This window comes from Chamaea fasciata, unplaced genomic scaffold, assembly GCF_029207755.1.
Source record: "Chamaea fasciata isolate MVZ Bird 193981 ecotype frontalis unplaced genomic scaffold, bChaFas1.0.hap1 SCAF_19, whole genome shotgun sequence".
NCBI classification, from domain to species: domain Eukaryota; kingdom Metazoa; phylum Chordata; class Aves; order Passeriformes; family Sylviidae; genus Chamaea; species Chamaea fasciata.
In genome coordinates, this window is record NW_027094104.1 from 6,060,782 (window position 1) to 6,086,519 (window position 25,738).

General features: G+C 39.7%; 1 protein-coding gene across 1 annotated transcript; it reads right to left on the reverse strand.

Moving 5' to 3' along the window:
• Positions 1 to 1,311: 1,311 nt before the first annotated feature.
• On the reverse strand, positions 1,312 to 24,302 carry CSNK1D (casein kinase 1 delta). Its single transcript, XM_066200599.1, has 10 exons — positions 23,991 to 24,302; positions 18,689 to 18,799; positions 16,941 to 17,089; positions 16,237 to 16,465; positions 15,695 to 15,865; positions 14,055 to 14,203; positions 13,308 to 13,479; positions 12,861 to 13,000; positions 6,291 to 6,357; positions 1,312 to 4,479 (listed from the first exon to the last, which is right to left on the reverse strand). The coding sequence occupies exons 1-9, from the start codon at positions 24,064 to 24,066 to the stop codon at positions 6,325 to 6,327; spliced, it is 1,230 nt and encodes a 409-aa protein (XP_066056696.1). The 5' UTR covers positions 24,067 to 24,302; the 3' UTR covers positions 1,312 to 4,479; positions 6,291 to 6,324.
• Positions 24,303 to 25,738: the final 1,436 nt, after the last annotated feature.

The window sequence follows — 25,738 nt, forward strand, 5'->3', positions numbered from 1 at the left end:
AGAGTTTAAAACCTTTCACAATAAAACTCTGAACCCAGTGAAGAAGTACATCCAGATTTTAGTATTTAAAGCTATTAAATAGCAAAAGACTTTTTGAGTCATGTTGAAAAATATGCCTTAAGATCCATTGTTGGCATGTCAGACAAACTGAAAATACATTTTTTTTGGCCATGAGAGCAGAGAAACATTTACTCCTTGGGGTCTTTTAAGAAAAAGATCTGTGCATGACCTCAAATTACCCTGGTTTATCCTTTAAGGATTAAGGGAAAAACCAGATGATGTGTACTGCCTTTGTGCCTGTAATGCCTGCAGGTCTGAATCAAGCTGTAATTAAGGACTGTAATTAAGCAACTTTTTTTTCTTGTTAGGCTCAGGACTAAGTATTTTCTTCCTAGTGCATAACATACCAAATGAGCTCGTTTTATCCCACATCCCACTCCAAGCATCCTGGATTGGTCACAGCAAAGACTGTAGACTAGGGCTTAACAATTTAGGATGATCTCCACCATTTCTCCCTATTTCCACATTCTTCTTTGTCCATTAGACATATGCATATATATATATATAGATATAGATATATACACCTCAGACCCAGATCTTAAGCATTTTGAATCAAGAATTGCCCAAAATGTGATTAACAAAGAACATTTTTAGGCAATTTTTTTTACATTCTGTATGTACAGTTTTCCTCTCATTTTCTACTATCCCTCTGCCTGCAGCACACAAAGGTTTTGACAGACGAACCAAACCATACTAGTCTTAATAGTATTAAGCAAGAAAAAAACCCCACTAATGTCTAAGCAGAAGTTGGAAAGTTTTAGTACTGTGCACATATCTGCTGAAAAAGCCAGTATGATTTTGCTGTGAAACACATTCTTACTGAGGACCAGGTGCCTGAGCACTCCCCTCCTACAAAAGTATCGATACAACATATCTATATCTATCTATATATATCTATGTATCTATACACAGTCTATACAATTCAGGTTCATACAATCACTTAAATCTAGACATATACACGTAAAATCAGTAATTGTCACTTGAATGAATCAGAGGGAAATTTACTGTTTTTAATAACAAAGTACTGCATTTTTTCACAGTAAAACCTTTTTATTATTAACCTACCTCATCCAGTGAATTTTAGTAGCTACTGTTGGGATTAAGTTCATGATGGATTACACTTTCTCACAATCTCAAAGCTTAAATTTTCATTTCTGACCAGATGGCTCAGCACTATTAAAAAACCAGCAGCACTGTTTGTTTTTACTTGGTATTTTGTACACACAAAGTGCCGCTTTTGTAAAGCAAAAGTTAAAGAACAAAATAAACACCTTTTTATTTAATTATTTTTTAAAAGAAACTAAAATATTCTTGGAATTAGCAGGTATGCTGCTCTAGCCAAAGCTATACTCAAGGGTGTGGGACACGAGGAAACAAAGACAAATAGTTGTACTTACGATATTTTTTCACCACTGGAAATGATGAGTTCATCAACATGCCGTCCTCCAAGGAATATTTTGAACATTTTCACGAAGTTAACATGAAATATATGGAGTCAAATGTTTTCTCTTAATATCTCTTTTAAAGCAGAGGATTTATTTTCTTTTTTTTTTTTAAGTACTTGTACCACAAAAAACTCATGGACTCTGTAACCATTCAAGATTATGTGAAACAGCAGCACAGGTGGTATTCTCCATATAAAAGCATATACACAGTTCTAAATGAAAACCATTGGAAGAAATTAAAATATCCTTCCAACTTTTAAAGACCCGCTAATAAGAACACAGGGGGTTCCTGAAGGTGTGTCTACCCTCAGATTACAATAGACTTTTGAAAATCACATAGCAAAAGGCAGAATTTTATTATACAGGGCACTGTGATCAGAGCTCACTATTTTTCCTGCTTTTATCCTAGCTCCCATAACTGATCCAATCTCACTCAATTCCCTTACTATACTTCCTTATCAATACCATACATTACTTGATAAGCAAAAGCATTTGTACAAAATTAGAACTTCGGGGGGAAAAAAAAGGTATCCAAACAAAAACATTTACCTTTAAAATGACAAAAAGACATGCTTTCTGTGAGCAAAGCAATTAATGCCTTCTCTTTCTTCCTGTGTACCCCAGCATCATAACTACAAAACTCTTTCACTGAAAGTTTTGGTACCAAGACAGTATCTTCAAATGTTTGCAACTGACAATATTCTTTGTAGGTACAGAAACCCCTTGAAAAAGAAAAAAAAAATAGGAAAAAGTTGCATCAGGTAAAGGGTAAAGATTCATTGCAAATTAGTAAGTTACACCAAAGAAGAACAGAAGTTATTATGAATGTATTTACACAACTGCTAAAGTACACAAATACAGTGGTAGTACAAATGAAGTGCTTTGAGATACTGGTTTATACACAAGTTTATATAGACAGTCTAACTATTTTCTGCATGGTGGAATTTAACTATTATGAGGACAAAAACTGCCCCAAAGTGAGTACAATGCTAGAAGTCTGCAGTCAACTTTTAAGTATAGTACAGCAATCTAATGGTCCAGATACATAGGAAATAAAAAGGCTGTTTTTGTAAGTCCCTCAAACATTACACTATTAACCACAGATATTTACAAGGAAAGCACAGTGAAGTGTAAAACTCCTCAAATGGTAGTGCACATGCCTAAAATACCAAATTTTATAGCAACTGAGGAAATAATTCTCTTATTCAAACTTATCAATCCATCAAATTCTCAAGCTTTTCCACTATACTCTCCCCAAACACACATTTCCCCAGTCTGACCCAGAGTACACACAAGCAAATAGCTAATGTTATGAAACATCCAAAGAAGAATGATAATACTTAGTACATGGACTTTTGAGAGTGGCAAAAAAGAATTTGTAAACACCAAAAAAATAAAAACTACGCTCCATAAAAACCTGAAGACCAATATACCTTTAAAAATTGTATCCAGGCAGGGAAGAATTTCTCAAAATACCTAACTGTTCAAACAAAATCTCAGTACATACTTTCATTTCCAGCACAGAACTTCCCATAATTTCAGTCATAATAGTTCTAGTACTGTTCCAAGTACTGTAAGGACAGAACACGTACTTTTATGAAACCATTTACAGTAAAAGACAATATGAAGAATTTCCCAGATTCCATAACCAACAGGAGACAACAACCCGTGCATGTTGTCATTCATGCCTAGATAATGACTCTGGGCATACTCAGGTTGAATATACTTAAGAATTAAATATGATATGCATCTGAATTGTAAAAATTCTCAGCATTTTACAGCAGGAATAGGTTGTTAAGTTTGGGAGGTGGATTTTTTCTTTCTTGTTTAAGAATTTCTTTTTTGAGTCTTGGCACGTAATGGAAGGCCTAAATCAATGTATTTATTTGTTTATTTATAAACGTGGATACTGAATGAAACATGCAAATTCACTGTAGACTCAGCAGAAATGTCTATTTTGCACTTGTAATAGCCTCCAAGCTAAACAGCCTCAGAGAAGAGGAAACAAAATTTTCCCAGTAAAAACAACATTTGAAAGTATCCATTCACCCAAACTAAGCATAGAGACAGAACAAGCTTTCTAATTCTAAATCCCTCAAATGCAAGTCTTTCACTGTGTCCTTCATGTTCTTTACAAAAAAAATTCATCATTACAATCTCTACTATACTTAAGACTCTCCTGCAGGGTATTTAGTTCTCCTCTTCTATGAAACACAATGAGTATTAAAAATTCCTTTGTGCTACACAGAAAGTTAAATGTCCAGTGTGAATGAAGACAGCAAACAGTAAAATAAACTTCTAACCGTTTTAAAAATTTCTTGAGAAAGCCGACTCAGAATAGGACAATACATTGTGAACAATGTAATGTAATTGAAAGCGAACAATTTAAATAACACCAGATGGTTTTGATTCATTTACATGTTCCCTGGCAGATTAATCTTTTAAACAAGAAATTTCAAGTCATTGCTTTAGTTCAGGTTTGTTTATATTCTACATTTTAAATCAGACAAAAGCAAGAGTTCTTTACAGAGAAGTAAGCCAATAATTTTAGCAAAATGATACAAAAAATTTATCTTAAACCAAGTAAAAGATTTATAGTTACAGTAGAATAATAAAAAGGGAGTCAAGTCTGCCGCCTGTGGAGGGAAAACTGAAATGGCCGTCCAGTAACAGGCGGTGAACTCTGTAAACCATCTTTCTTTTCCAGCCCTGTTACCACAGGGTTCTCTTAAGGTCACTGGGTTTCTGGCAAAAGCGTCCTGCAATGGCAGCTGCTGGAGTCTCTGCATGTTCCTCCAAGCGCCTTTTAGGTCACCTGGAGAACTCCAATTTCCACTCTAGTTTAGGGTATATTTGCTAGTAAAGCCATTGGTAACATGGGAGATCAGCCATGCATTATCTGCCCTCCATGGCAAAATAATTTTCATCGGTGCACAGCAGACTGGAGAACACTGGTAGTAACCCGAGCAGGAATCTACCAAAGCCAAAAAACAAAACAACATCAGCACATATCCTTCCAGTTAACACACAATTGTCTTGCAACGTACTTTTAAACTATTAATTGCCAAAATTTAAGTGTGTGAATTTAAAGTACAATGAGCAATACAATGTTTCACGCCCACCTGTAGCTACACAAAGTTCCCTATGATTTTCCTCTTTTATTACAAGTTAACATGGAAAATTCACCTTTCCAGCCAGAGGGGACGTTTTGAAGAAAATTAGACAGAGCATAAACATTTGCAGAAGAAAGAACCAAGCAGATGAAAACACTATGAATGCACAGTAATAGACTCAGCAGATAATTAATTTTTTAAAAAATTAAGAAGGTAAAAAAGAAATCATTATTTTCAATAGCTTTTCACTTTCCATGGGACATTGTGTTAGAAGATACTTCTTGTATTTCCATAGCTTCATCTACTGAAGTAAGACTGTAGCATTATTTCAGTACCACTTTCACCATGAAAGTGAAAAACAACCGTACACCTCTGCAATTTAAGAAGCGAGAAACACCTAAGCAGCTGGATCAGTAGTCAGTATTTGCTTCAGTTGTGAACAGCTACAAATACCAAGGCATACAGTATAGGCCAACCAACGCAGACACGACCCACAATCTGCATGTCTCCTGCACACAGGCTTTTCAATGCAAAGCTTCTATTGCGTGTTTCTTGTATCTTTTTTTTACTAAGATCTGATAACTAGTCTTTAAAGCATTAAGCTGCCATTAACAGCTGGATCTTTTTAATGTTATGAACTGTTTACAAAGCAGCTTGTGCAGAGTCAGCCAAGCACACAAAGCAGAAGGAGAAAACAGAAGAGCAACAGCAGGATTCTTCACCAACTAGAGATATGGGATTAATGCAAGCTTAGGCTTTAGAGAGAAAGTGAGACAGCAGACAAGAGTTATACAACAGAATTAATTAAGGAACAGAAAAATCTCACAGCTTTTTTATTAATAAGTAGCAAATCAAAGAAGCTCTTGAAATACTTAAGAAAAGCATCCCTCAGCCATTAAGATTCAGATTCCAACTGAAAGCTGTTTTTTCTCATATGAAACCTGTTATTGCCGAAAGCAGAACGGACTAAAAAGCCAAAAGCTGCACACAGAAAGGCAGATACTTCTACTGCACTGAACAGTGGAAAGGACTTTGTAATACCCAAATTCAAGTCTATCTACTTCTGAGATGCTCATGATCAACGATTCTTGTCAGTATGTGAACGTTTTTTAAAATATAGATCTGAACAGATCTGAGTATTTTTAAAATGAGAGCTCATAAGGCATTGAGAAGAATATCAAACAGTGAAAACGGACAAGGCTGTAGTAGAACATTCTATTCACGACAAGACAAGACAGAGCCTCATTTGAGCAATAACTGTCAATTGAGTCTTCATACAAGTACTTTGCTTTTATGATTCTGAAGCAGATCTGGTTTTTAATAGATGACACACTGCTGCATCAGCGTCCTTGGAAAGACATGTAATTCTCATACAGCTAAAATTTAGACTTGGTTATTTTATTGTTGATATTTGAGCAATTTTAGGGATCTTTTAAGTCACTATTATTGTCAATTCTGTTTGAGAGTCCAAGTGGAACAGCAGCAATAACTGAGTTTTTGGAAAGACATTAACTTTTAAGTTAGAACAAAATCAAAGCCTCATCAAGCATCTGACCAGAAGGCACAGATACAACTATGAGATCAAATGAGTAGAAGGAGCGAAGTCAGACGTTTCCAAAGAGTTTTTGCCCCACCCCATACAAAGTTTTGGTGTCTAATGAGAAGCACTCACCCTGTGCTGCCTTCCAACGAAAGGAGACGAGGAGCTACTTGCCATGGTGTTCGAAAGGAATGCTATTCTGAGGTAGGGGAAAAGACAGCAATTTGTAACAGTTTCACTGCCCCAATATATTAAGATGTCTTAACAAAAATCCAACCTGAATTTGCAGTAGCAACTCTATCTTTTGAGAAGCTCTGATTTCAGACTTCTGTAAGACATTTCCATCATATTAAGAGACACGTAAAAGAAACAAATCATTAATCCTCAAAGGAAGTTGACAGGGTAAGAAGAACAATGCAGACTGTGATGCCTATTAAGATGGATATGTGGAGAAAGATTTGCAGATGCAGAAATGGAAAATGCAGAAGCACTGGAAGTATGGCTCAACACTTCAGTTATTCAATGTCAGTGTTGGCTATAGTCTTCTAAAAACTTCTGTGAAGGAGACTTAAACAAGTATTTCTTTGTGCAGCTTTTCAATCTTTTCTTCCAACTAGAGAGAATACCTCTATTACCAATAGGAATTTGCCACAGTTTTGACTGTTGGGTGCTGAATATGCTACATTAAAGAAAAAAATATTAAGCAACTTACTGTGTAACCATGAGCAGTCAGACTGAACCTTTCATTGAAGGAAATGAAGACTACTCACCCATAACTAGACTCCTGAGAAGATCACTGGTTTCAGGATGCAGTCTGTGCATGTGGACCAACAGAACTGATTCAAAGTCGTTTTTACTGGAATTCTCATTACCTCATTTACTACCTCCTTTACTACACCTCTAAATGTTTAAAAACAACGTGTAAAGGCAACTTAGGGAACAATTTGCTTAGAGAGTTTAAGAGCAGAAGGATCTTTTAACAGCTGGTGTGATTTTCTGTCCAGACCTGTAATTTAGGCTTGCTTTAGACTTGAACACACCACTTAAAAATGAATCCAGTATTGATGCAAAGGTAAAGAGATGATCTAATTATTTCAGAAGTTGTTTCAGTAGGTAACTACTTTCACTTAGACCTCTATATTGCCTTTCTTTACTTGTAAGTGGTTTTAATTTGAAGCAATGGGTTCTTCACATGTTTTCTCCTTTTAACATGAATTCCTCTTAAAATCGTTGTGTTTCAAACATTACACCAACTCACTCAAGACATTTTCTTAGCTTTCAGACAAACTGAAAGAAGTAGATTTGAAACTCTTACACTGTACAATATGTTCTCCCAATCCATCTCACTAAGGACACAAAATAACATCTCCAGTTCTTTTCATTTACTGTATCATACATAGATTCAAGGAGGAAATTGCACCCTTTCATTATGGAACTACACCAACCTCTCCAACATTACACCTGACTCCTCAGTCATTACTTACCAGAGACACAGTTCCCCCATACAGGAAATGGCCTTCACTCCTTCATCCTAATCAGAATGTGGAGTACTGCAGGAATACACATTTAAACAGACTGTGCACAACGGTTCAGCTCCCACTGATGTTTATCACTGATGTGAACTCACAGCTTGCAGGTTTTCTGCTGTTGCACTCACTTCATACAATCCAAAAAAGTACTGACTAACTAATGCGATAGAATTTACATAATTTCATTAGAAACACTTAAGTTTCACGAACCATTTCATAGACATGGTAGGGAATAAATGTGGGGAATAAACGACACCTATTTTGCTATGCTTCCCAATTACCATTTTTCCAGGAGCAATAAATTTCTCTAAGAATGCCTAGTTTTCACAAGAGAACTTTGGTTCCTATTCTTTGCATTCACAGCCTTAGTTTTTCAGTTTGAGTCTGACCTGATCAGAATTCAGTTTAGCAAAAAGAAAGATAAACACGTGGAATAGACATCTTTAAGAACTCTACTTCGAGCCAAGTAGCTTTCCTTGTTTGAGTAACATCTGTGCATTTCACTGTCCAGAATTTAGCAAGCAGCAGCCTTTCCTCTAGATGAACAGAGGTGGAGATTACAGATGCAACATTGCCTTACCAAACCAAGGCATAAAGTAAATGAAATAACAAAACTAACTTATCGAATTATAAGTAAGAACTCTAACAAATGTAGTTCTTAACAGAAAACATCTGTAGATGTGCAGGGCAAATGCTAAAAGTCGCCTTCTACCAGGAGTATAGCTTAAGCACTTCCTGAAAAATCACCTGTGGTAGTACTTACTTAAGACTTACTGAGGAAACTAGCACGCTATGGACAAACAATTGCTATTTGTTATGGTTCTCTTGATAAGAAGTGATACAGATGACTCTCTATATTCTTACATCTCTCCAATCAATATTCTCTTTAATGACTTTGCCACATAACTCGAATACTTCATGTTTTCCTGAAAATAAGGTATAAAGACAATTTGAAACTCATGGCGGTAACTGGTAACCTGGCTAACAACTAAGGATAAATTTTGATTACGGAAGAGCTGCTTTAGTATTAGGAAGACTGTAAAGAGCATAAGCTATCAACACCTGCAACTTGCACCACCTTGCCTGCTAGAGAGTGAGAACTGGGAAAATGAAAAGTGAATTTTCTCTAACAAGCTCAAGTGGAAGTGTTATAAGCTGAAGTCTGAGTCAAGTGTTTCAGCCACACCACCCAAGTTGCAGAAGGTGAACGCAGGGATTGAGAAAACGAAGAACGATCCACTGTGGAAGACGACCAGGTTTTGGGACTGGTTAAGGAACCTGAAAGTGCACAAGTCTGTGGGACCAGATGACATGTATCCATGGGCTCTGAGGAATTGGGTTGAGTAAATGGCTATACCACTAACTATCATATCTGAAACATCATGGCAGTCCAGTGTAATTCTCTCTGACTGGAAAAGGGGGAAACCATAACCTCCAGTTTTATAAAGGGAAATATAGACCAGTCTCACCTCACTGCCTAGCAAAATCATGTAACAGATCCTCTTGGAAACTGTTAAGGCACAGGGAGTAAGAAGGAAATTGGTGTCAGACAACATAGCTTCACTAAAGGTAAATTGTGCCTGACAAATCTGGTGACCTCCTACAGTGGGACTAAGCAATGGTGGACGAGGGAAGAGCCAGATGTCACGCACCTGGACTTCCGCAAAGCACTGGACACTGCCTCACATGATATCCTTGTCTCTGAACTGGACATACACAGATTTGACACATGGACCACTTGGTGGATAAGGAATAGGCCAGATGGTTGCACTCAAAGAACTGCAGTCAGTGAGATGATGTCCAAGTGGAAAGCAGTGATGAGCGGTGTTTGTTGCTCAGTATGGGGATTAGCGTTGTTCAACATCTTTGTCAGCAACACGGACAGTGGAAACAAGTGTATCCTCAGCAAATTTGCTGACAACAACAAGCTGTGTGATGCAGTCAACATGCTGAAAGGAAAGGGATGTCGTCCTGAGAGACATTAACAGGCTTGAGAAGTGAGCCTCTGGGTGCCTCACGCAGTTCAAGAAGATCAAGTGCAAGGTCAAGCATGTAGGTCAGGTCAACCTCAAGCAGAAGTACAGGCCAGGTGGAGAATGGATCAAAATTAGCTCTGGGGAAAAAGACTTGGGGATGCTCATGGATTAGAAGCTCAACACGACTCAGCAATGTGCACCTGTGGCCAAGAAAGCCAACTGTGTCCTGGGCTGCATCAAAAGAAAAGTGACCAGCAACTCGAGAGAGGGGATTCTCACCCTCTATTCGGCTCTTGTGAGACCCCACCTGGAGTACTGTGTCCAGGTCTGGGGCCCCCGACACAAGAACAATGTTGACAATGTTAGAATGAGTCCAGAGGAGAGCCACTAAGTTGACGACAGGGCTGGAGCACCTCTCTTACGAAAACAGGCTGAGAGTTGGGGCTGTTCAGCCTGTAGAAAACAAGACTTTGGGGAGAACTGAGAGTAGCCTTGTAGTACCTAAAGGGAGCTTACAAGAAAGCTGAAGAGTGACTGCTCACAGGGCATGTAAGAAGTGCATGTAGTGACAGGACAAAAGTGAATGGCCTTAACCTGAGGGAGAGTAGATTTATTTATTAGGAAGAAATTCTTTACTATAAGGGCAGCGAGGCATTAGAACAGGTTGCCCAGAGAGGTTGTGGACTCCCTGTCTCTGGCAATACTCAAGGTCAGGCTGAATGGGGTTCTGAGTAATGTGGCCTACTGGAAGGTTCTCTGCCCATGGAAGGGGGGTTGCAATGAGATGATCTTTAAGGTCCCTTCCAATCCAACACATACCCCCTGCAAATCTCTCTTGCTTTCCAATTGCAACAGGCCCATGGGAATCTGTTCCAATTATACTACAGTCACACATTGCTATTCAGTCATCATGAGTAGATAACAGCACTCGTTCACTGTCTTAAGAACTAAATGAATACAGCAGTCAATGAATTATTAGTTCTAACAAACTCCAGAGAAGATCCTGACTAGACTGCTGTTGAGACTGTAAATAAGTCAACCAAGCATTCCTATACTTGGAGCAGAGTGTTGAAAAGAGGAGGTATGGAATGTGCCATTGGAATGTGCCATGGAATAAGCCAGACTGTACCGTTGGCCCACATCACAAATTATACATCTGGATGTTTAAAGAGCACTCAGAAAACCGCCCACTATCCTCACAGTATTCACATTTTACAAGTAGGCAGAACCAAAATGTGTCTACAAGGCCAAACGTATTACTCATATCTTGAAATGTTTACAATAGTGTCACCTGCACACTGAGCGACATGTCATGAACATAGCAAAAAAATTAAAGATGTACTTTCACCTAAAACAATCAAGTGGCATCACTGCATTTCCATCTGTTATGACTATTACTTATTTATCGGACTGTTAACAGAGACAAAGCATGTGAGATTTGCTCAGAATGCCAAAGACCTGGCATATACACTTTTCCAAGAAGCCATCTTTACATTAAATAGTGAGGGAGAAGTCTGTATCCCAGCCTCACAGAATATCCAAGGTCAAAAAGGACCCCCGGAAATCACGTAGCCCAATTCCACTACCCAAAGAACAGTCAAGTAGAGCAGGCCACTCAGGACAATGTCCAATTGGGTTCCAAATATTTTGGAAAATGGAGATTCTACAACCTCTTTGGGCAACCTGCTACAGTCCTTGCCCACCTTCATAGTAAAAAAGTTTATTTGTATGTCTAAATGGAATTTCCTGTATTTCAATTTGTGCCCACTCCCCATTGCCTGTTCACTGGATATTGCTGTAAACAGTCTACACCTTCTTTACATTCTTCTAACAGGTATTTATGCAAATTTACAAGATTCATAACTACACAAAATTCTACCCTCTGTGTTTTCATACTACTTAAAAATACTTCGACATGAGAATTTCTGGTGGCAAGAATAATTCAGTGAACAATTTAAGATGGTGAAACTTGTACCCAAAGCCAATACAGAAGACCTCAGCTATCCACTACTCTTGCCCAGTCATTTCTGCTCCTGAACTGTTCATCCCTTGTTGCAAGCACAAGTATCTGTGCAGCTACATGGTGAAACATCTCATTCAGCTTAAGCCCCCCCCAAATCCCACTTCACTTTTATCACAATGGAATTTTTTCTCAAACCCAGTTCACTCTCAGTCTTCATTAGCAATATCCACCTGGCCCCTATCTAAAAAACTGTTCTTTCTAGCAGTAAAATTTCATACGTAAGAACAAGTACTATCCAAAAGTAATTAACTCTGCCAAGTAAATAATGAAGCCAAAAGAAACCGAGTTAATTTTTGTCAATGTGCTCTGTCAACGAGGAATGAATCCCTAGCAAAAACTATGCAGTTAGAGTATAACGAGTGAGGCATGATGGAAAAACCCCATGGTCATTGCAACAGTCCCCCTAACACACTGCCTTCCCGGAAATGTTGCAGAATTGGCTGATTTCCGTTTTGTAAGACTGAAAGTAAATTGTACAAAGCCAAGCCACACGCTGTTTGGGACAAGACTGTCAATATGCTGAGGAAGGAATGTTTCAGCTATAGCACAGAGTCAGAAACACATTAAACACTGTCAGCCCCAAAAAAGAAAGGTTCCTAAAATTTCTTTGCTAAGTCACTGTGAACAGTAAGGATGATTTCCGTGCTGACTGTGAATCATTATCATTTATCCTCCTCCCATTCTCTTCAAATGCGCCTCCTGCAACGTATCCATCATCCATGTACGTGGCCTCTTATCAGCTCTGAATTAAGAGCACTGCACTACAGAATTTCTTCACTACTGCACCTTCCATTTTTCACCAAATGCCTCTTGCCTTTTCTGCACCAATATTCTCTGCTCTGTTGATTTGGAAACATGATTCACTACTGTCTCTTACTCTGCTTCTTCACTGGTAACAGATATAAAAAACTCAATGAGTCAAGGAGCTAAATCCCATAATAGTAGGTTAAAATGCTGCACCTCAAGAATTTTGCATCCTCTCATTGCTGTCAAGGTAAAAATAAACATTTCTTTACACCCACATCATTCAGGATAAATGTCAAGCATTTACATGAATGAACATCATCTGCAAAAACAGTACGAAATCACATCAATTACCTGGCAGGTTCTTTTGGCAAATTAACTTTATCAAATTGCCCTCATTGTTTCCAATACACGGATTTTTTTTTTTTACCTGCGAAGTTGACATGCGAGAGGTATCTTGTCGGCCTGTTAAATCAGACGAGGAGATATTGACTGGGGCACCACGATGCAATCTCATACTCACTTTCCTTTCTCGTTCCATACCGCACACTGGCCGAGGAGAGGTGTTGGCTGTGAGAAAAACTGCATTAGACTCTCATAATGAGAAATGCCATTTTAACACGGTCACCGGAAAAATTACACTCTTGCTGTTTGCGCATAAAAATACCAAAGAACCAAATGAGGAGTCAAGGCTGTTGTTCGACATTTCATAGAAATACAAAAATCGATTGCCGGGCAATGAGTGTATGTAATTACCTTCAATCTACTAAAAAGCAAGGGAGAAAAAACCAAACCAAAAGGCCAAACTCTGTCCAGAGACAAACGGCCAATTAGAGTAGTCTACAAAATGTACTTACCCAGGTTTTTGGTTACTTACCAGCATGTGAAGTTGGGGTAAGGGGAGTAGGAGGAGCAACATCTTGTGTTCCTCTTAGCCTGCCAGAGGCAGTGGAGGGTAATCCACGTACAGCTGGATTTCGCGTATGTCTTAGTCTTTCCTCTCGTTCTCGCCTTTCACGTTCAGCATCTTCAGCTGCTCTGCTTGCACCCTAGGGGTCAAGACTAGTGAACAACTTGGGGGATTACTGAGCTTACAACTATATGTTCTGATAAAAAATACTGAAAAGAAAGAACTGAACAATGTGTGAACTGAAGTTTGACAGGGCATCGACTGCTTTGGTAAAATTTCTTGAGAACTGCCATAGGTTTTGTTCATACAGCTGCTCAGATAGTCTTCAAAACGCTAATGCACACAGATACTGTTATAGCAGCTGGACACCTCCGCAAATATTGCAAATGACCCATGTAAAAGATCAAGGTGAGAGAAAGTAATAATTCCACAACCTATCCTGGTGACTGCCCTAAAGGATCTAAGAAGCCTTCCACATTAAAAGCCTTGTAACTGTAACTTTACTGTCATCCAAGCCTTATAGCATGGCTCCTGTATCTCCTGCCTTTCCCCATTTCCTGACCCTTCTGTCTATACCGTAGAGTTGCCAGGAGGAAAACCGGAATACAATCGTACAGTATCAGTTAAGATACTCAAAAACTGACAATGTAGTAAAAAACCTCAACAAAAACCATTAAAAATTTGGAGTTTTAGAAAGCTATGTGAGCTACTTACAAATTTCAGCATGTTCCAGTCAAATACATAGTCATAGGAGAATCCTTGCCGATGAAAGAGGTTTCTGAATAATTGCCTTAGATAGGAATAGTCCGGCTTGTCATCAAAACGCAAAGAACGGCAGAAATTCAAGTATGTGGCAAATTCAGCTGTAATTAAACAAAGTCTGTTATTTATCTTCAGCTTCAAATTGCCTTTTTGTAATTCTGAGTCAAAAAAACCCCAAACCACCCCAAACCTGAAAAGCATGGAATCTTCTTAACATAAGAAAAAGAATAATGATCTAATACTAGAAATCCACAACACTATGATGTCAACCCTGAAAAATAAATTATTTTTCTATCACACAGCAGGCAAAGATCTCATTTATCAACAGCAGAGAGAACCCAATAGTACAATTCTTTAACCAACAGTTGGTGCGGGAGAAAAGGTTTAACACTTTGCTTGAAATATACTGAACACAATTTATTGTGGGACATGGAGCAGCATTTCTTTGTTAAGCCACACAGAGATTCATGTCTGCTACATCACAAAACACACAAAAACGTAATCTTGCAGATATGTCATGCCACATTTTTAATTTACAATAGTCTGAACACTTGTTTTTAAATGGCAAGTAAAATACTAGTTACAAAGCAAAAAAATGAACACTGTAGTGAATTCAGTGCACCAGAGAAAATAGCCGTACCAAAATACTGGCTTTTGACTTTAGGTCTTCCAAAATAAAACAATTTATTAAATTTATATTAAGAAAGAAATCCTAACAAATGGCACAAGAGAAGCTGATTAGTCTTCCCTGGCTGTGAACCCCAGAGAAAACATGTAGTTCATGACTGTAAAGGAACAAGTATGACGTAACTTTTGAAACACATCAAAAATGATGAATTTTCATCCAACCCAACCAAAACCTAGAGTTCTTGTCATTGTAACTAGTTGCCAAAGCCAAGGGAGTGGAAAGAAGAGACAGAACTCTTTGTGAAATGAAAATACTCTGTGATGATAGCTAGTGCTACTAGGTTTTAGAACAAATTTAAGCATCATTTTACAATACTCAAAAAAGGCTTATTATTGTTTTGGTGTAAATAACAAACTGAGAAACAAAACCACTTTGAGGCGTGATGCTAGGATACAGCAGGGTTTCTCATGCCTCTCAGAAATTCTAATCCATCAGCAGGCCAAACCAGATGAACCTGGGATAATAATTCTCAAGTGAAACAACTGCAATACGTAAGACATGCATCTTACTATACAATCCAATTCATCCAACAAACAGTACCCACAGACAGAGAAAGGGGCAGTTTGCTAAAATGCTGTCTGTTACAAATTATGCAGCCAACAGGTGCACAAAAAATCAGGTGCAAATCAGATGTACCATGTTACCCTTCCTCTTGAGGGCACCTCAGCAGTTGAGACAAGGGGTTGCTAGAAATGCTCTGCGAACACAAATGATCTCAGTCTTCAGCACAATATTTTTACCACACATGTGGTAAAATCATGGCGGGTAAAATCATGGAAGAAACAGGAAGAGGAGAGGGAGAGAGAGAGGGCTAAAAAGAGTAGTAGTATTTAACTGCTGAAGAAGGGAGATGTACCACTAAAACATGAACAGGAAGATCTAGCGTCACAGAAGTGTAACTTACAAGGATATCCTTTACACAAAACCTCAATGGGTGTAGACATTTTCTTTTCACTGATACGTTCGTATTTCTGCCTCTTTGTTGCTGCTTTCAGTCCCTGCCAGGGGAGGGAGCCCAGGTTAAAATACATCAGTACATAGCCCAAGGACTCCAAGTCATCTCTGCGAGATTGCTCTACAACAGCATAAAAAAGTGAACTCATTAGGTTTCATTTTCTACTGGAAAAACAAAAGTCTGTGCAACAAGACTGTTATAAAGACCCTTACAAAAACAAGAGACAGCTGAGAGTTACTATGCCCACAATTAACTCGTTCAGTACAAGAAAAGCCTATTATGCTAGTAGTTATTAAAAAATGTGCTAATTCCTGAGCATTACAAACTGACTGAATCCCACCTAATCTAGATATGCAAGGCCATGCATGCTGCACTCTTAGTGTCAAAAATAAGGACTGTCCCCTGTGCCTCCACAAAGCAACATCCACTTGTACTAAAATTACAAGCATCGACACTTTTGAAGTTTCTATTCATTGCTTTCCCCAGCTCACCAATTCCAAGATGAGTGTTGATGGATGCGTAACGGGCAGTTCCCGTTAAATTTTTATTTTCACGATATGGAATATGTTGGTGAGTTCGAGCATCTCGATACTTCTTTGCTAGTCCAAAGTCTATAATGTAGACAAGATTGCCTTTCTTCCCCAGGCCCATTAAGAAGTTATCTGGCTTCACATCTCGGTGGATGAAGTTCTTAGAGTGAATATATTCAATTCGACTAATCTAAATATAGAACCACAAAAAAAATCATTGTTGAGAGACTAAGCACACATCTTTTTCTGACAAAAACACCAACAATTCTGTCTTAACAATGAAAGAGGCAACGCTCCTTTTTACTGTAAAATACAAGGGCATTAAAGAGAACATAATTGAGAACACAACGGACAAACCTTTCCAGCTCTTTGCCCATGTCTATTTTACATCTGCTTCCAAAAACTTTCTTGGGGAAATTTCTTAGTCTTTGAGCAGTGCAACACCTGGTTTGCAAATAGTGCAGGTCCAGTTTTTAAAGAAGAATTGGTACTTACTTTTGACGGGATAGTTTGGACTGACAGAAACAGAACTAATTTTGAATCTTTTCTCTATTAATACAACCTATTCAGCTCTAAATTTTAGAAATAAAATGTATATGGATATATCAAAAAAATTTCAATACCCCAACATACTGCACTATCAAGATAACAAAGCCATTTCCTACCATTTGGTCAGCAAGTAATAGGACTGTCTTGAGACTAAATTTCCTTGAACAAAAATTGAAGAGATCTTCAAGACTTGGTCCCAACAACTCCATCACCATGACGTTGTAGTCCCCTTCAGCTCCACACCACTTAATTGTGGGAATACCCACTAGGAAAAAATAAACCATTTATTCAGTATAACAATTTGATTTATACTATTCATACACACCAATCTTCAAGGTTCTTTAGATGAATTCTGAGGGTCATTACTGTCAATGTTTCCATTTACAGTGAAGCTTACTATTTTATGCTACCTTCAGACATTCCAAAATTACATGTTTAATAACTTCCAGCAGAACCAGAAACCTTCCAGTCTTTGTACTTACCTTGTAACTTTAAAGTATTGAGTATCTTTGCTGGATTTGAACCTTAAGCATTTTACCAATATTAAAACTTCTATAGTCTCTAAGATGCAATAAGGAACAAATCAGAAGTCTGAAAAGAAAGACCCTGACAAACCACTAGATCACTAAAGACTATAACTGAAGAAGGCCTTAGAAATTAACTTAGTTTCAAAGCTGACAAAATCACCACGAAATACCTGTCTCTTTCATCAAAATTTGCAATGAATTTCCACCCTTCCTTCATATTCTTGTCTTTTCTTTCAGTTCCATGGTATTTGCTGTTTGGTGACTCTCTACCAAAGTAGCATTGCTTACGAGATGCATTATTCATTCAGTTTTACGGTATGAAAATCACCCTAAATTTATGGAGGAGGTCAGGAACCTTTTCCAAATAAAAATGTAGAAACGGTCAAATACTTTGAAAGAAATCTGTACGTAGGTAGCCTTATTCAGATTTTCAAATGCTTTACTCTGAGTTAATTCTATGCATTTTGGTGTGAAATGCCGTAATTCACCAAATTTAAAGAAGACTTTACTTTATGAAGGTTACATGCAAATGGCAATTGAATGAGGGAGGAATTAAAAAATAACTAAATGCAAATGCACATTATTATCCATTTCTAGAAGTCTTATTACCACACTTGGCATTTGAGATACAGCGTGGAAAGTGCTCTTTATGCAAAACATATCCTCATTTAGGAAGAATTCAAGGGACTATGAAACAAATGCAAAGCTGAACTACACCAGGTTTATGTCCCAGAACTGCACAGAAATCCTAAGTTTCCAGAATTCCAAAATATATGAATAAGTTACAGCAGCAGAGCAACACACAGTAGCTATGAAGTTGCTGCACTCCTATTCTCCACTACTAATGTCATTTTGTCTTTCACTTCACCCAGCAAGGAAATATTTTTAACTCAGAAGAAAGAATGCTAACTTTTACAACAAAAATTGAACTGAATTTTAGAAGTTTAGAATTGTGCTACCATGACAAGCAAGTCTGATGAAATGGTCCAAAGCAGTGGTTACCATCTTTAAGTGATCCATGAGAATCAGAAATGAATCACTATTCTGGGACCAAACTTTGTTTCACATTGCACAAGGTCCTCCCATCTTAATATTTTGGGAGCCATGAGAAACTCTGGAGGATCTTACTAGCTACCATGAAGCGTGGCAGCCATGGATTTGGAACTGCTCCTCTACAACCCTTGCAGAACTGAAATGCTGTCCTTCATCTACCCTGCTACCTTTCCCACCTTCTCCTTATCTGTCAAAAGACATCCCAAACATTAACTGCCAGGTGGCAGATACATCAGAAGTGTAAAACCAGTAAAATCTTTGAAGAAGGAAAATAGTTTGCTTGCCTCCACCCTGCATCATTTTGTAGATTTTACTCTCGATGTGGAGCTGAGGATGTTTGGTTTTCACACATTCCAACTTTATTGCAACCTCCTCTCCGGCAGCAATATCAGTTCCTAAAACCAGAAGAATTTAAACATTGGTCAAATTATTTTTAAGACACATTCCCTTTGCCAAGACCGAAACAAAACAAACATCAACAAACTATTTCTCAATGGCAAACATCCAGAGATCAAGTACTTTCAGCCATGATTATCTAAAAATTTTTGTGAAACTTTACAGATACTTGCCAACAGACTAGGATTACATGAGACAACTATTAGACACTGTAGCACAGGAAGTCAAATTGCTATCCCATTAAAACAAAACAAACAACAATAAACCAAGTGCACCTTCTCAGGGATGTCTTTCCACTTCCAGTTTGTGGTAAAAACTCTCAGAATTAGTATTTACAAATGTGGCGCACAGCCCCGCCAATGGAAGAAATTCTAGGAATTTAAATCACATCTTCTTCTGTCTTGGAAATAGAGACTGCAATTTCCCTGGATCTCAACGGCTGTATCCTGACACCTCATTTTACTTGGCTGGAAGGAAGATTATCTAGACTGAAGAACCTGCAGTCCACAAAAGTTTTCTTTCAATCTCATTAATGTCTTGTTTCAGGAATCCAAAAATGGTTTACCTGTTCACTTTCAGAGCGTGTAGGGAGAAGCTGACATTCTTAAAAAGAAACAGTCAAGAAAACACACGTTCTCAAAGCCAAGCAACTTACAAACTACAGACAAAAAAGAAATAGCAAAAGGAAATGTGTGACACTTCCCAGACATACTGCCAAGTCTCTCTACTTTCGGAATCTGGCCCTTTTCCGCTTCACCTCCCGGCTCAGGATCATGTGAAGCACATCACCTACTGTTTGATTTGATCCCCACTTTCAAAAGCCTAACCTGAGGCTTACTGGTTGTTTTGTTTTGTTGAGAAACAGCAAACCATCTTTTTGCACTCACTTTTTCAATGATCAGGACTGCATACACTTTTATACTATCTCACTTTCCCTTTACTCTTTTCAGAGTGCAAACACTCTTGTCATTCCCTGTATAAGTAATTTTTGATTACTGCATATTATTTCCCTTTTCTCTTATCTGTAGTTCCATAATGCCCTGTTTGGGAGTCACACAAAGCAATTAAGACACATGTATAATTACATATTTTTCTGCCTACCTATTTTTTCCCCCTATGTTCTTCTTTTTATAGTGCACTGACCTAACTTCAATAGTTGCAAAATCCTGTTCCTGTGATTAAGGAGCTACTTCAGTGATTTACAGGCTTTTATCCTATAAAGCCAGGAAAACTAAAGCTACAAAGACACGCTAACACCCCACACCTCAAAACGGCCGTGACCGTTCACTTTGGCAGGAACTGACACTGCATGGAATCATCTGAGCTCACACAAGACTATGCATCTTTTTTTACATTAATAAAATGTCTTCCCATTTGTACACACACGTGGGTATCAGGGTGGTGTTCCTGGAACACTGAGTTTCTATGGGTGGACACCCCAGCAGGTATTTATTAGACATTTCACAATGCACCCTAAAAACCAACAAAACATACGAAGCTCGCTCAAGATACGATAAGCACAACTCAAGGCCATCAAATGAAATACCCAAAATAAAAATAAGGCTGTACATGTATCTCTCATACGACTGTTTGTTATCTAGCATAACAGGTGACAGGATCCTGGATCCTTACTTTGGTCACAGTACAGCTGCAGCAACTGAAAGCTCTTCAATATGTAACCTAGTATTTTTCACATTTCATGAATGAATTATTTTGGCGGACTTCGAGTTAATCACAGTGAACATGAACCCAGAGATTTGAAAACACATATCAACAATACAAGGAGGAAGGACTTAATACTGACCTCCCCACCTCAAATGAAATACTCAGTTTTGAACCGCACCACTCCTGACCTTTCTGGACCACCCCTTATTCTCCTGAGCTCTACAGGAGCCAAAATCAGGGAGGGTGCAGACTGAAGACCATATAACTGATAAGTGATCAACAGCAATGGGGTTGTTTTGGGATTCTGGTTGGTTTCGCTTTTTTAAAAAACTTTTCTGATCCAAAACAGACACAAACTTCCATCTGCATATAATGAAAGATACAGCTCTCAGAAGTCAACTGCAGACTTCTGGGGTTGATAAGTGCAAAAACTGTGGAGGAGGATCAAGACCTGTATTATCAGGATCAAGTTCTGCTCAACACACTATTAAACTTACTTGACAGACCATGGTATCAATCTGGTAGGTCACTTCTTAACAAATTTGCTCTTCCCAAGAAGTCTTTACCACCTAAGAAAGCCAAGATCCTGAGCCTGAACTCCACTTCTGTGTAAGCCGTCTCCATCGAGACAAGAGATTTTGTACTAAAATAATGTAATTAATATTTTTGAGTCCAGCAAAACCAATGAGAGGGGCACAAAAATAGAAATCATTTTGCCAAGCAATCTGGTGCTTGTCCCCAAGTTACACCTTAAACCTGAGACAAAAGTTTCTAAAATTTCACAGCACCCTGTATTTCACCAAAAGTTTAGCTTCCTTTAAGGAATATGTAATATTTGAGAAGCAGCAGTTCTATGAAAGGAATCATTAAAAAGCAGTAACAAGCAATATAATGAGAAGTCACTATTTGTAGGTGAAAAAGACTAAAGCTGTGAAAGGTTTTTTTTTTTTTAAATGCAAAATTCTTATTTTCTTGTAATTGTGAAGTCCTCTTCCCTAAGGAAAGCCTTGGAAATAATTTTAATTAGTTTACAACCTAAAAGTCATTCTTAAGGAAATATACATAACACAAGAAACCATGAAAGCACAGCAACTACTCTGTTGTCATGATTCATTCCTAGCTGACCTCATGGTCAGGGCAACAAAACAAGTGCTTACTCCAATCCCCTCACTCCTGTCCACCTTTTATACTATTTAGAATATCTGTGTATCAATTTCTTTCATATCTTCCTCTAGAAGGTAACATAGGTGAACCCCTAAATTTTACTTTAAGTTGCCCATGCTCATTTGTTTACAGCAGTGCCTTACATTTAAAAATCCTGTCCCACAGATCCCCATTCCAAATTCCAGAAGACAAATTTTTAGGTATGAAGGAGAAGAGGAAAGAATGTGAAAGAACCATGCTCCTAACACTGTTGTTGGCTCCTTATTCCAAAGTAAGGAAATAGGGAAAGGAAGGAAAAAACTGAGGAAGTCCTTCCCCTCTACTCTGCAACGTAGAAAACCTGGAATCTTCAAAACCCTTGTAGCTGCATTTAAGACAAAACCTGGGGACTGGAAACAGGTAAAAAACCTTAAATCTTCCTTTTCAAAGCATAAAACTGAGCTGGGAATGTACACTGAAGTAATCTACAAATTCATTTAGGCCTATCAGAAAGCACGTGTACTTAACAATATATAATGACTTCTGAAATAACTTTAGAAATTATTCTAAGACACTTATGTCTACATACATGTACAGTCTGAACAACTGAGCTTTTAATAAATGGAATTTTTTAGAAACGAAGCACGTTTCATTATCATGAAAAACAAAGCTTTCATACACCTGTTCTACCAGATAATGGTAGGCAAACCAAACAGGACTCTACAAAAGGCTTCAGCTCTTGAGAGACAGTAATTTCCCCTGGGAAAATAAACCCAGCTGATCTTCCATTCACATACTTCCATGTTAGTTACCGGCTCAGGCATGACCTCTGCAGTAAGGCCTGGAAGTAAATCCGTGACGATTATTTAGAAATAAAAGAAAAAAGTAAAACCCAGAGGATTTATTGTGCAAAATTCAGTAGGGCATTACTCTATATATTAGCACACAGGGAACTATTACTTCCTGTGCAACTTCACTGGTGTGAGCTGCATGCACAGAGATAAAAGTGACATATCAACATTTATTTAACTTAAAATTAATACTGTAATACAATCTCATTTATCTGAGCAGTAGTTAAAAGTTAATTTTTTTCAAATCATCTAAGATGTTTTAGATTTTAACTGCTGTCTTAATTTTCCCTCAAAAGCCCAATGGAAGCTAACAAGGATTTTTGGCACAAGCTTTACCACAATCTTCTATGGTCACGTCTTCAATCTTCTGTACATGCACTGCAGAGAGGAACGACCATGTTCTGTCTCTAGACAACCACATACCTTAAAAATGTGTATTTTTCATCAGGCATATGATCTGTCTTATGGATAACCAGCATTTCATTATCTGCAGACAAGCAGCTTTAGGCAACGAATTATTTTGGAATGCCAGCTGTGCACTGCAAGATGAAGCCTGGCTGTCTAGAAAAACAACCTCCACCTCTCATACTGCATGCACGGCCAAACATACCACACGAGCTAGCAAGTGGCATTATTTTTATCTCCCACAAATATGCAGTCAAAGAACCTTAGCCCCTGCAAGTTCCACCTTCCTCCCGTCCCCCTCTTTCTTGACTTGCTTTTCTAAGTTAACACAATTTTCAAAAGCGGAGTATTTGTGTCTACGGCACGAGACATAACGCTCGTATTTCTTTGGATTTAACCCACTTCACATGGCTTGAGAGTTTGCCGAATATGTAGAGTATTTTAGAAATACTTGCTCTCAGAACTTGTTGTACCCACTACCCGCGCTTGTCGTAAGCGACAGCAGTAGGCGATCATGTTAGAGAGCTGTAATAATGGAACTGGCAAAGACAATTCCAACCCCGTACGTTTTACAATTGCACAGCGATCACGATCAGGCGACGGTCAAGCAACAGGATTAGCCAAACTACGAGATTTATTTGAAGGATTTAAAGGTTTTTTTACTGCAACCCAATGTCCTGTAGTTGTGTAGGCTTTTTTAGGCCTCACAGGAGAAAGAAACATCCTCCTGACAACGATTTTTCCTAGTCCACTGCAGCGATATTAACCCTGATACACATCTCTTTCCCAGAACGTTTTTCCGAATGTGGTGGGTTGTGGGGTTTTTAGGGTTTATGTGGTTTCGAGGGTTTTTTTCTTCCTTGTTTTCAAATGGGGCGATTTTTACCCTTACGCCTATTCTACAGACGTGAACGGCGCCCAAGGTCACTAGACAGCAATGAGAAGAGGCAGCCGAGTAAACCAGAATTCCCGATTTCCGCACCGTCCAAATCGGGACATGATGTCAACGAAATATTGAATTACCGCTGCTGTGCCCCTAGCCCGGGTACTCGCCTGACCCGCCTAGGCCCTCGATGTTCTCCACACAAAACGGCCAGCTACATCCCCAGCGAGCCATCCTCCTTACCCAGGTAGATATCCCCGAAGGAGCCGCTCCCGATCTTCCGGCCCAGCCGGTACCGGTTCCCAACCCTCAGCTCCATGGCGGCAGCTCGCCTCGTCCGCTACCCGCTTCTGTCGCCCTGCCCGGCCTGCTGGCTCTCGCTCTGACGCCTCACAGTCCTGCGGTTCCGGACGCCATCGCGGCTTCGGTCTCGCCACTCGATACTAGCGAGACAGGCAAGACCGTCGCCGCAGCTCCCGAGCAAGATGGACACGGATTAGGGACGCGCCCGGCGCCTCAGCCGCCCCGGCCCCGAGCCACCATACTGCGTGACCTCACTTCCCTAGCGACGGGGGCGGGGCGCTGCCGCAGGGCCGGGCGCGCCGGGCGGGGCGTAGGGCGGGGCGTAGGGCGGGGCGTAGGGCGGGGCGTAGGGCGGGGCGTAGGGCGGGGCGTAGGGCGGGGCGTAGGGCGGGGCGTAGGGCGGGGCGTAGGGCGGGGCGTAGGGCGGGGCGTAGGGCGGGGCGTGGGGCCCGGGCTCGTCCGCGCCGCCGCTTCTCCCGGTGCTCGCCTCGGGCGGAGCCGGGCGCGCGTTCCTGCTCCATCGCGTCGGGCCGTCTGCCTGCCAGGGGGCCGATGAGGCCCGCAGCCTTCCGAGTGCCGTCATTGTCCCCGCGGCCGTCCGTGGCCGCAGTGGAGATGAGCTCCGGCAGCGCTGCGTTCCGAGGAGGGCCCGTTTGACCGGGGAGCGGTGTGGAGGGGCAGGGACAAAGTCTGAGAGGTGACCCCGTAAATTTCATGTGTCATTCTTGCCGGGGAGGAGTGTTGGGATCTTCTCTGCCGCTCCGGATGAGGAAGAATTTCACTAAGAGGAGTCCTAAGCAGATCACCGCCGAGCACGGCGGGGCCTGTATGTGTAACCGTGTAGTGTGTACACATGTGAAGCTGTGTATTTGTGAAGTCTTATACTGTAAAAGTTGTTAGACATGAATTTAATGTCTTAGGTGGCTGACAGCCAAGCCACTGGAAGTACAGAGTAAGGGATGGAGAGGGAGAGTGTAGCAATGTATCTGTATTACAGGCCATTCTGATGCTCCAGCCAAACTGGTTGTGAGTAATCCTATCAAACCACCTGCAGTTTTGTTATTAGAGCTCTCAGGAATTCATCAAGGTTACTGAGAAAACAACAAGATCAAAAATAAGAACAGAGAGCCTGAGAAACTCTCTGCAAAAAATGTGAAAGATAGGGGAAGTACAACGTGATGATGGACGCTTGACCAGCTGGATGTCCTGAAGGATGTGTGCCTGCCTCATGAACAAGCAGCTTGGCCAACTCAGAGATGCATGCCCACATGGACAGTAGACCTAGAATCCAGATCTGCCATGTAATGGAAACAATAAAGGGCTTCTGTTGAATCATATTGATTCTGTTATTCAGTTGTCCATTTTCCCCTGCAGGAGAGAGAGACAAAGATACATCTGAGCTGTCAAATTCTCCCAGCATCTCTGAGTGGGAGCTGCAATGACTCCTGGACCCATTAGTGCATGTTGCTGCTCTTTGGCATCCCATCCCTACCACCCCACCCTTTTCCCACTGATGTAATTTTTTCTGCTTCCCTGCACCTCTCCTGTTCTCCAAGCTCCAGTCTTTCTCTCTCATTCTACCTCTCTGTTTTCTTTTCCTTTCTGCACTTCCGTCCTCTTCCCCACCCCTCTTGTCTTTATCCTCTATCTCACTCCCTTTCAATTTTTATCTTTTCCCATTTATCTGT

Bases quoted from the DNA above. Each gene is read 5' to 3' on its own strand.
- CSNK1D (XM_066200599.1), bottom strand. From the start codon at position 24,066: ATGGAGCTGAGGGTTGGGAACCGGTACCGGCTGGGCCGGAAGATCGGG. The intron at 17,090-18,688 runs GCAAGCAAACTA...ATTTTTTCCTAG, and splicing joins CAAAATGATGCAGGGTGGAG to TGGGTATTCCCACAATTAAG. The intron at 15,866-16,236 runs GTGAGCTGGGGA...ATGCTGTTGTAG, and splicing joins CAACACTCATCTTGGAATTG to AGCAATCTCGCAGAGATGAC.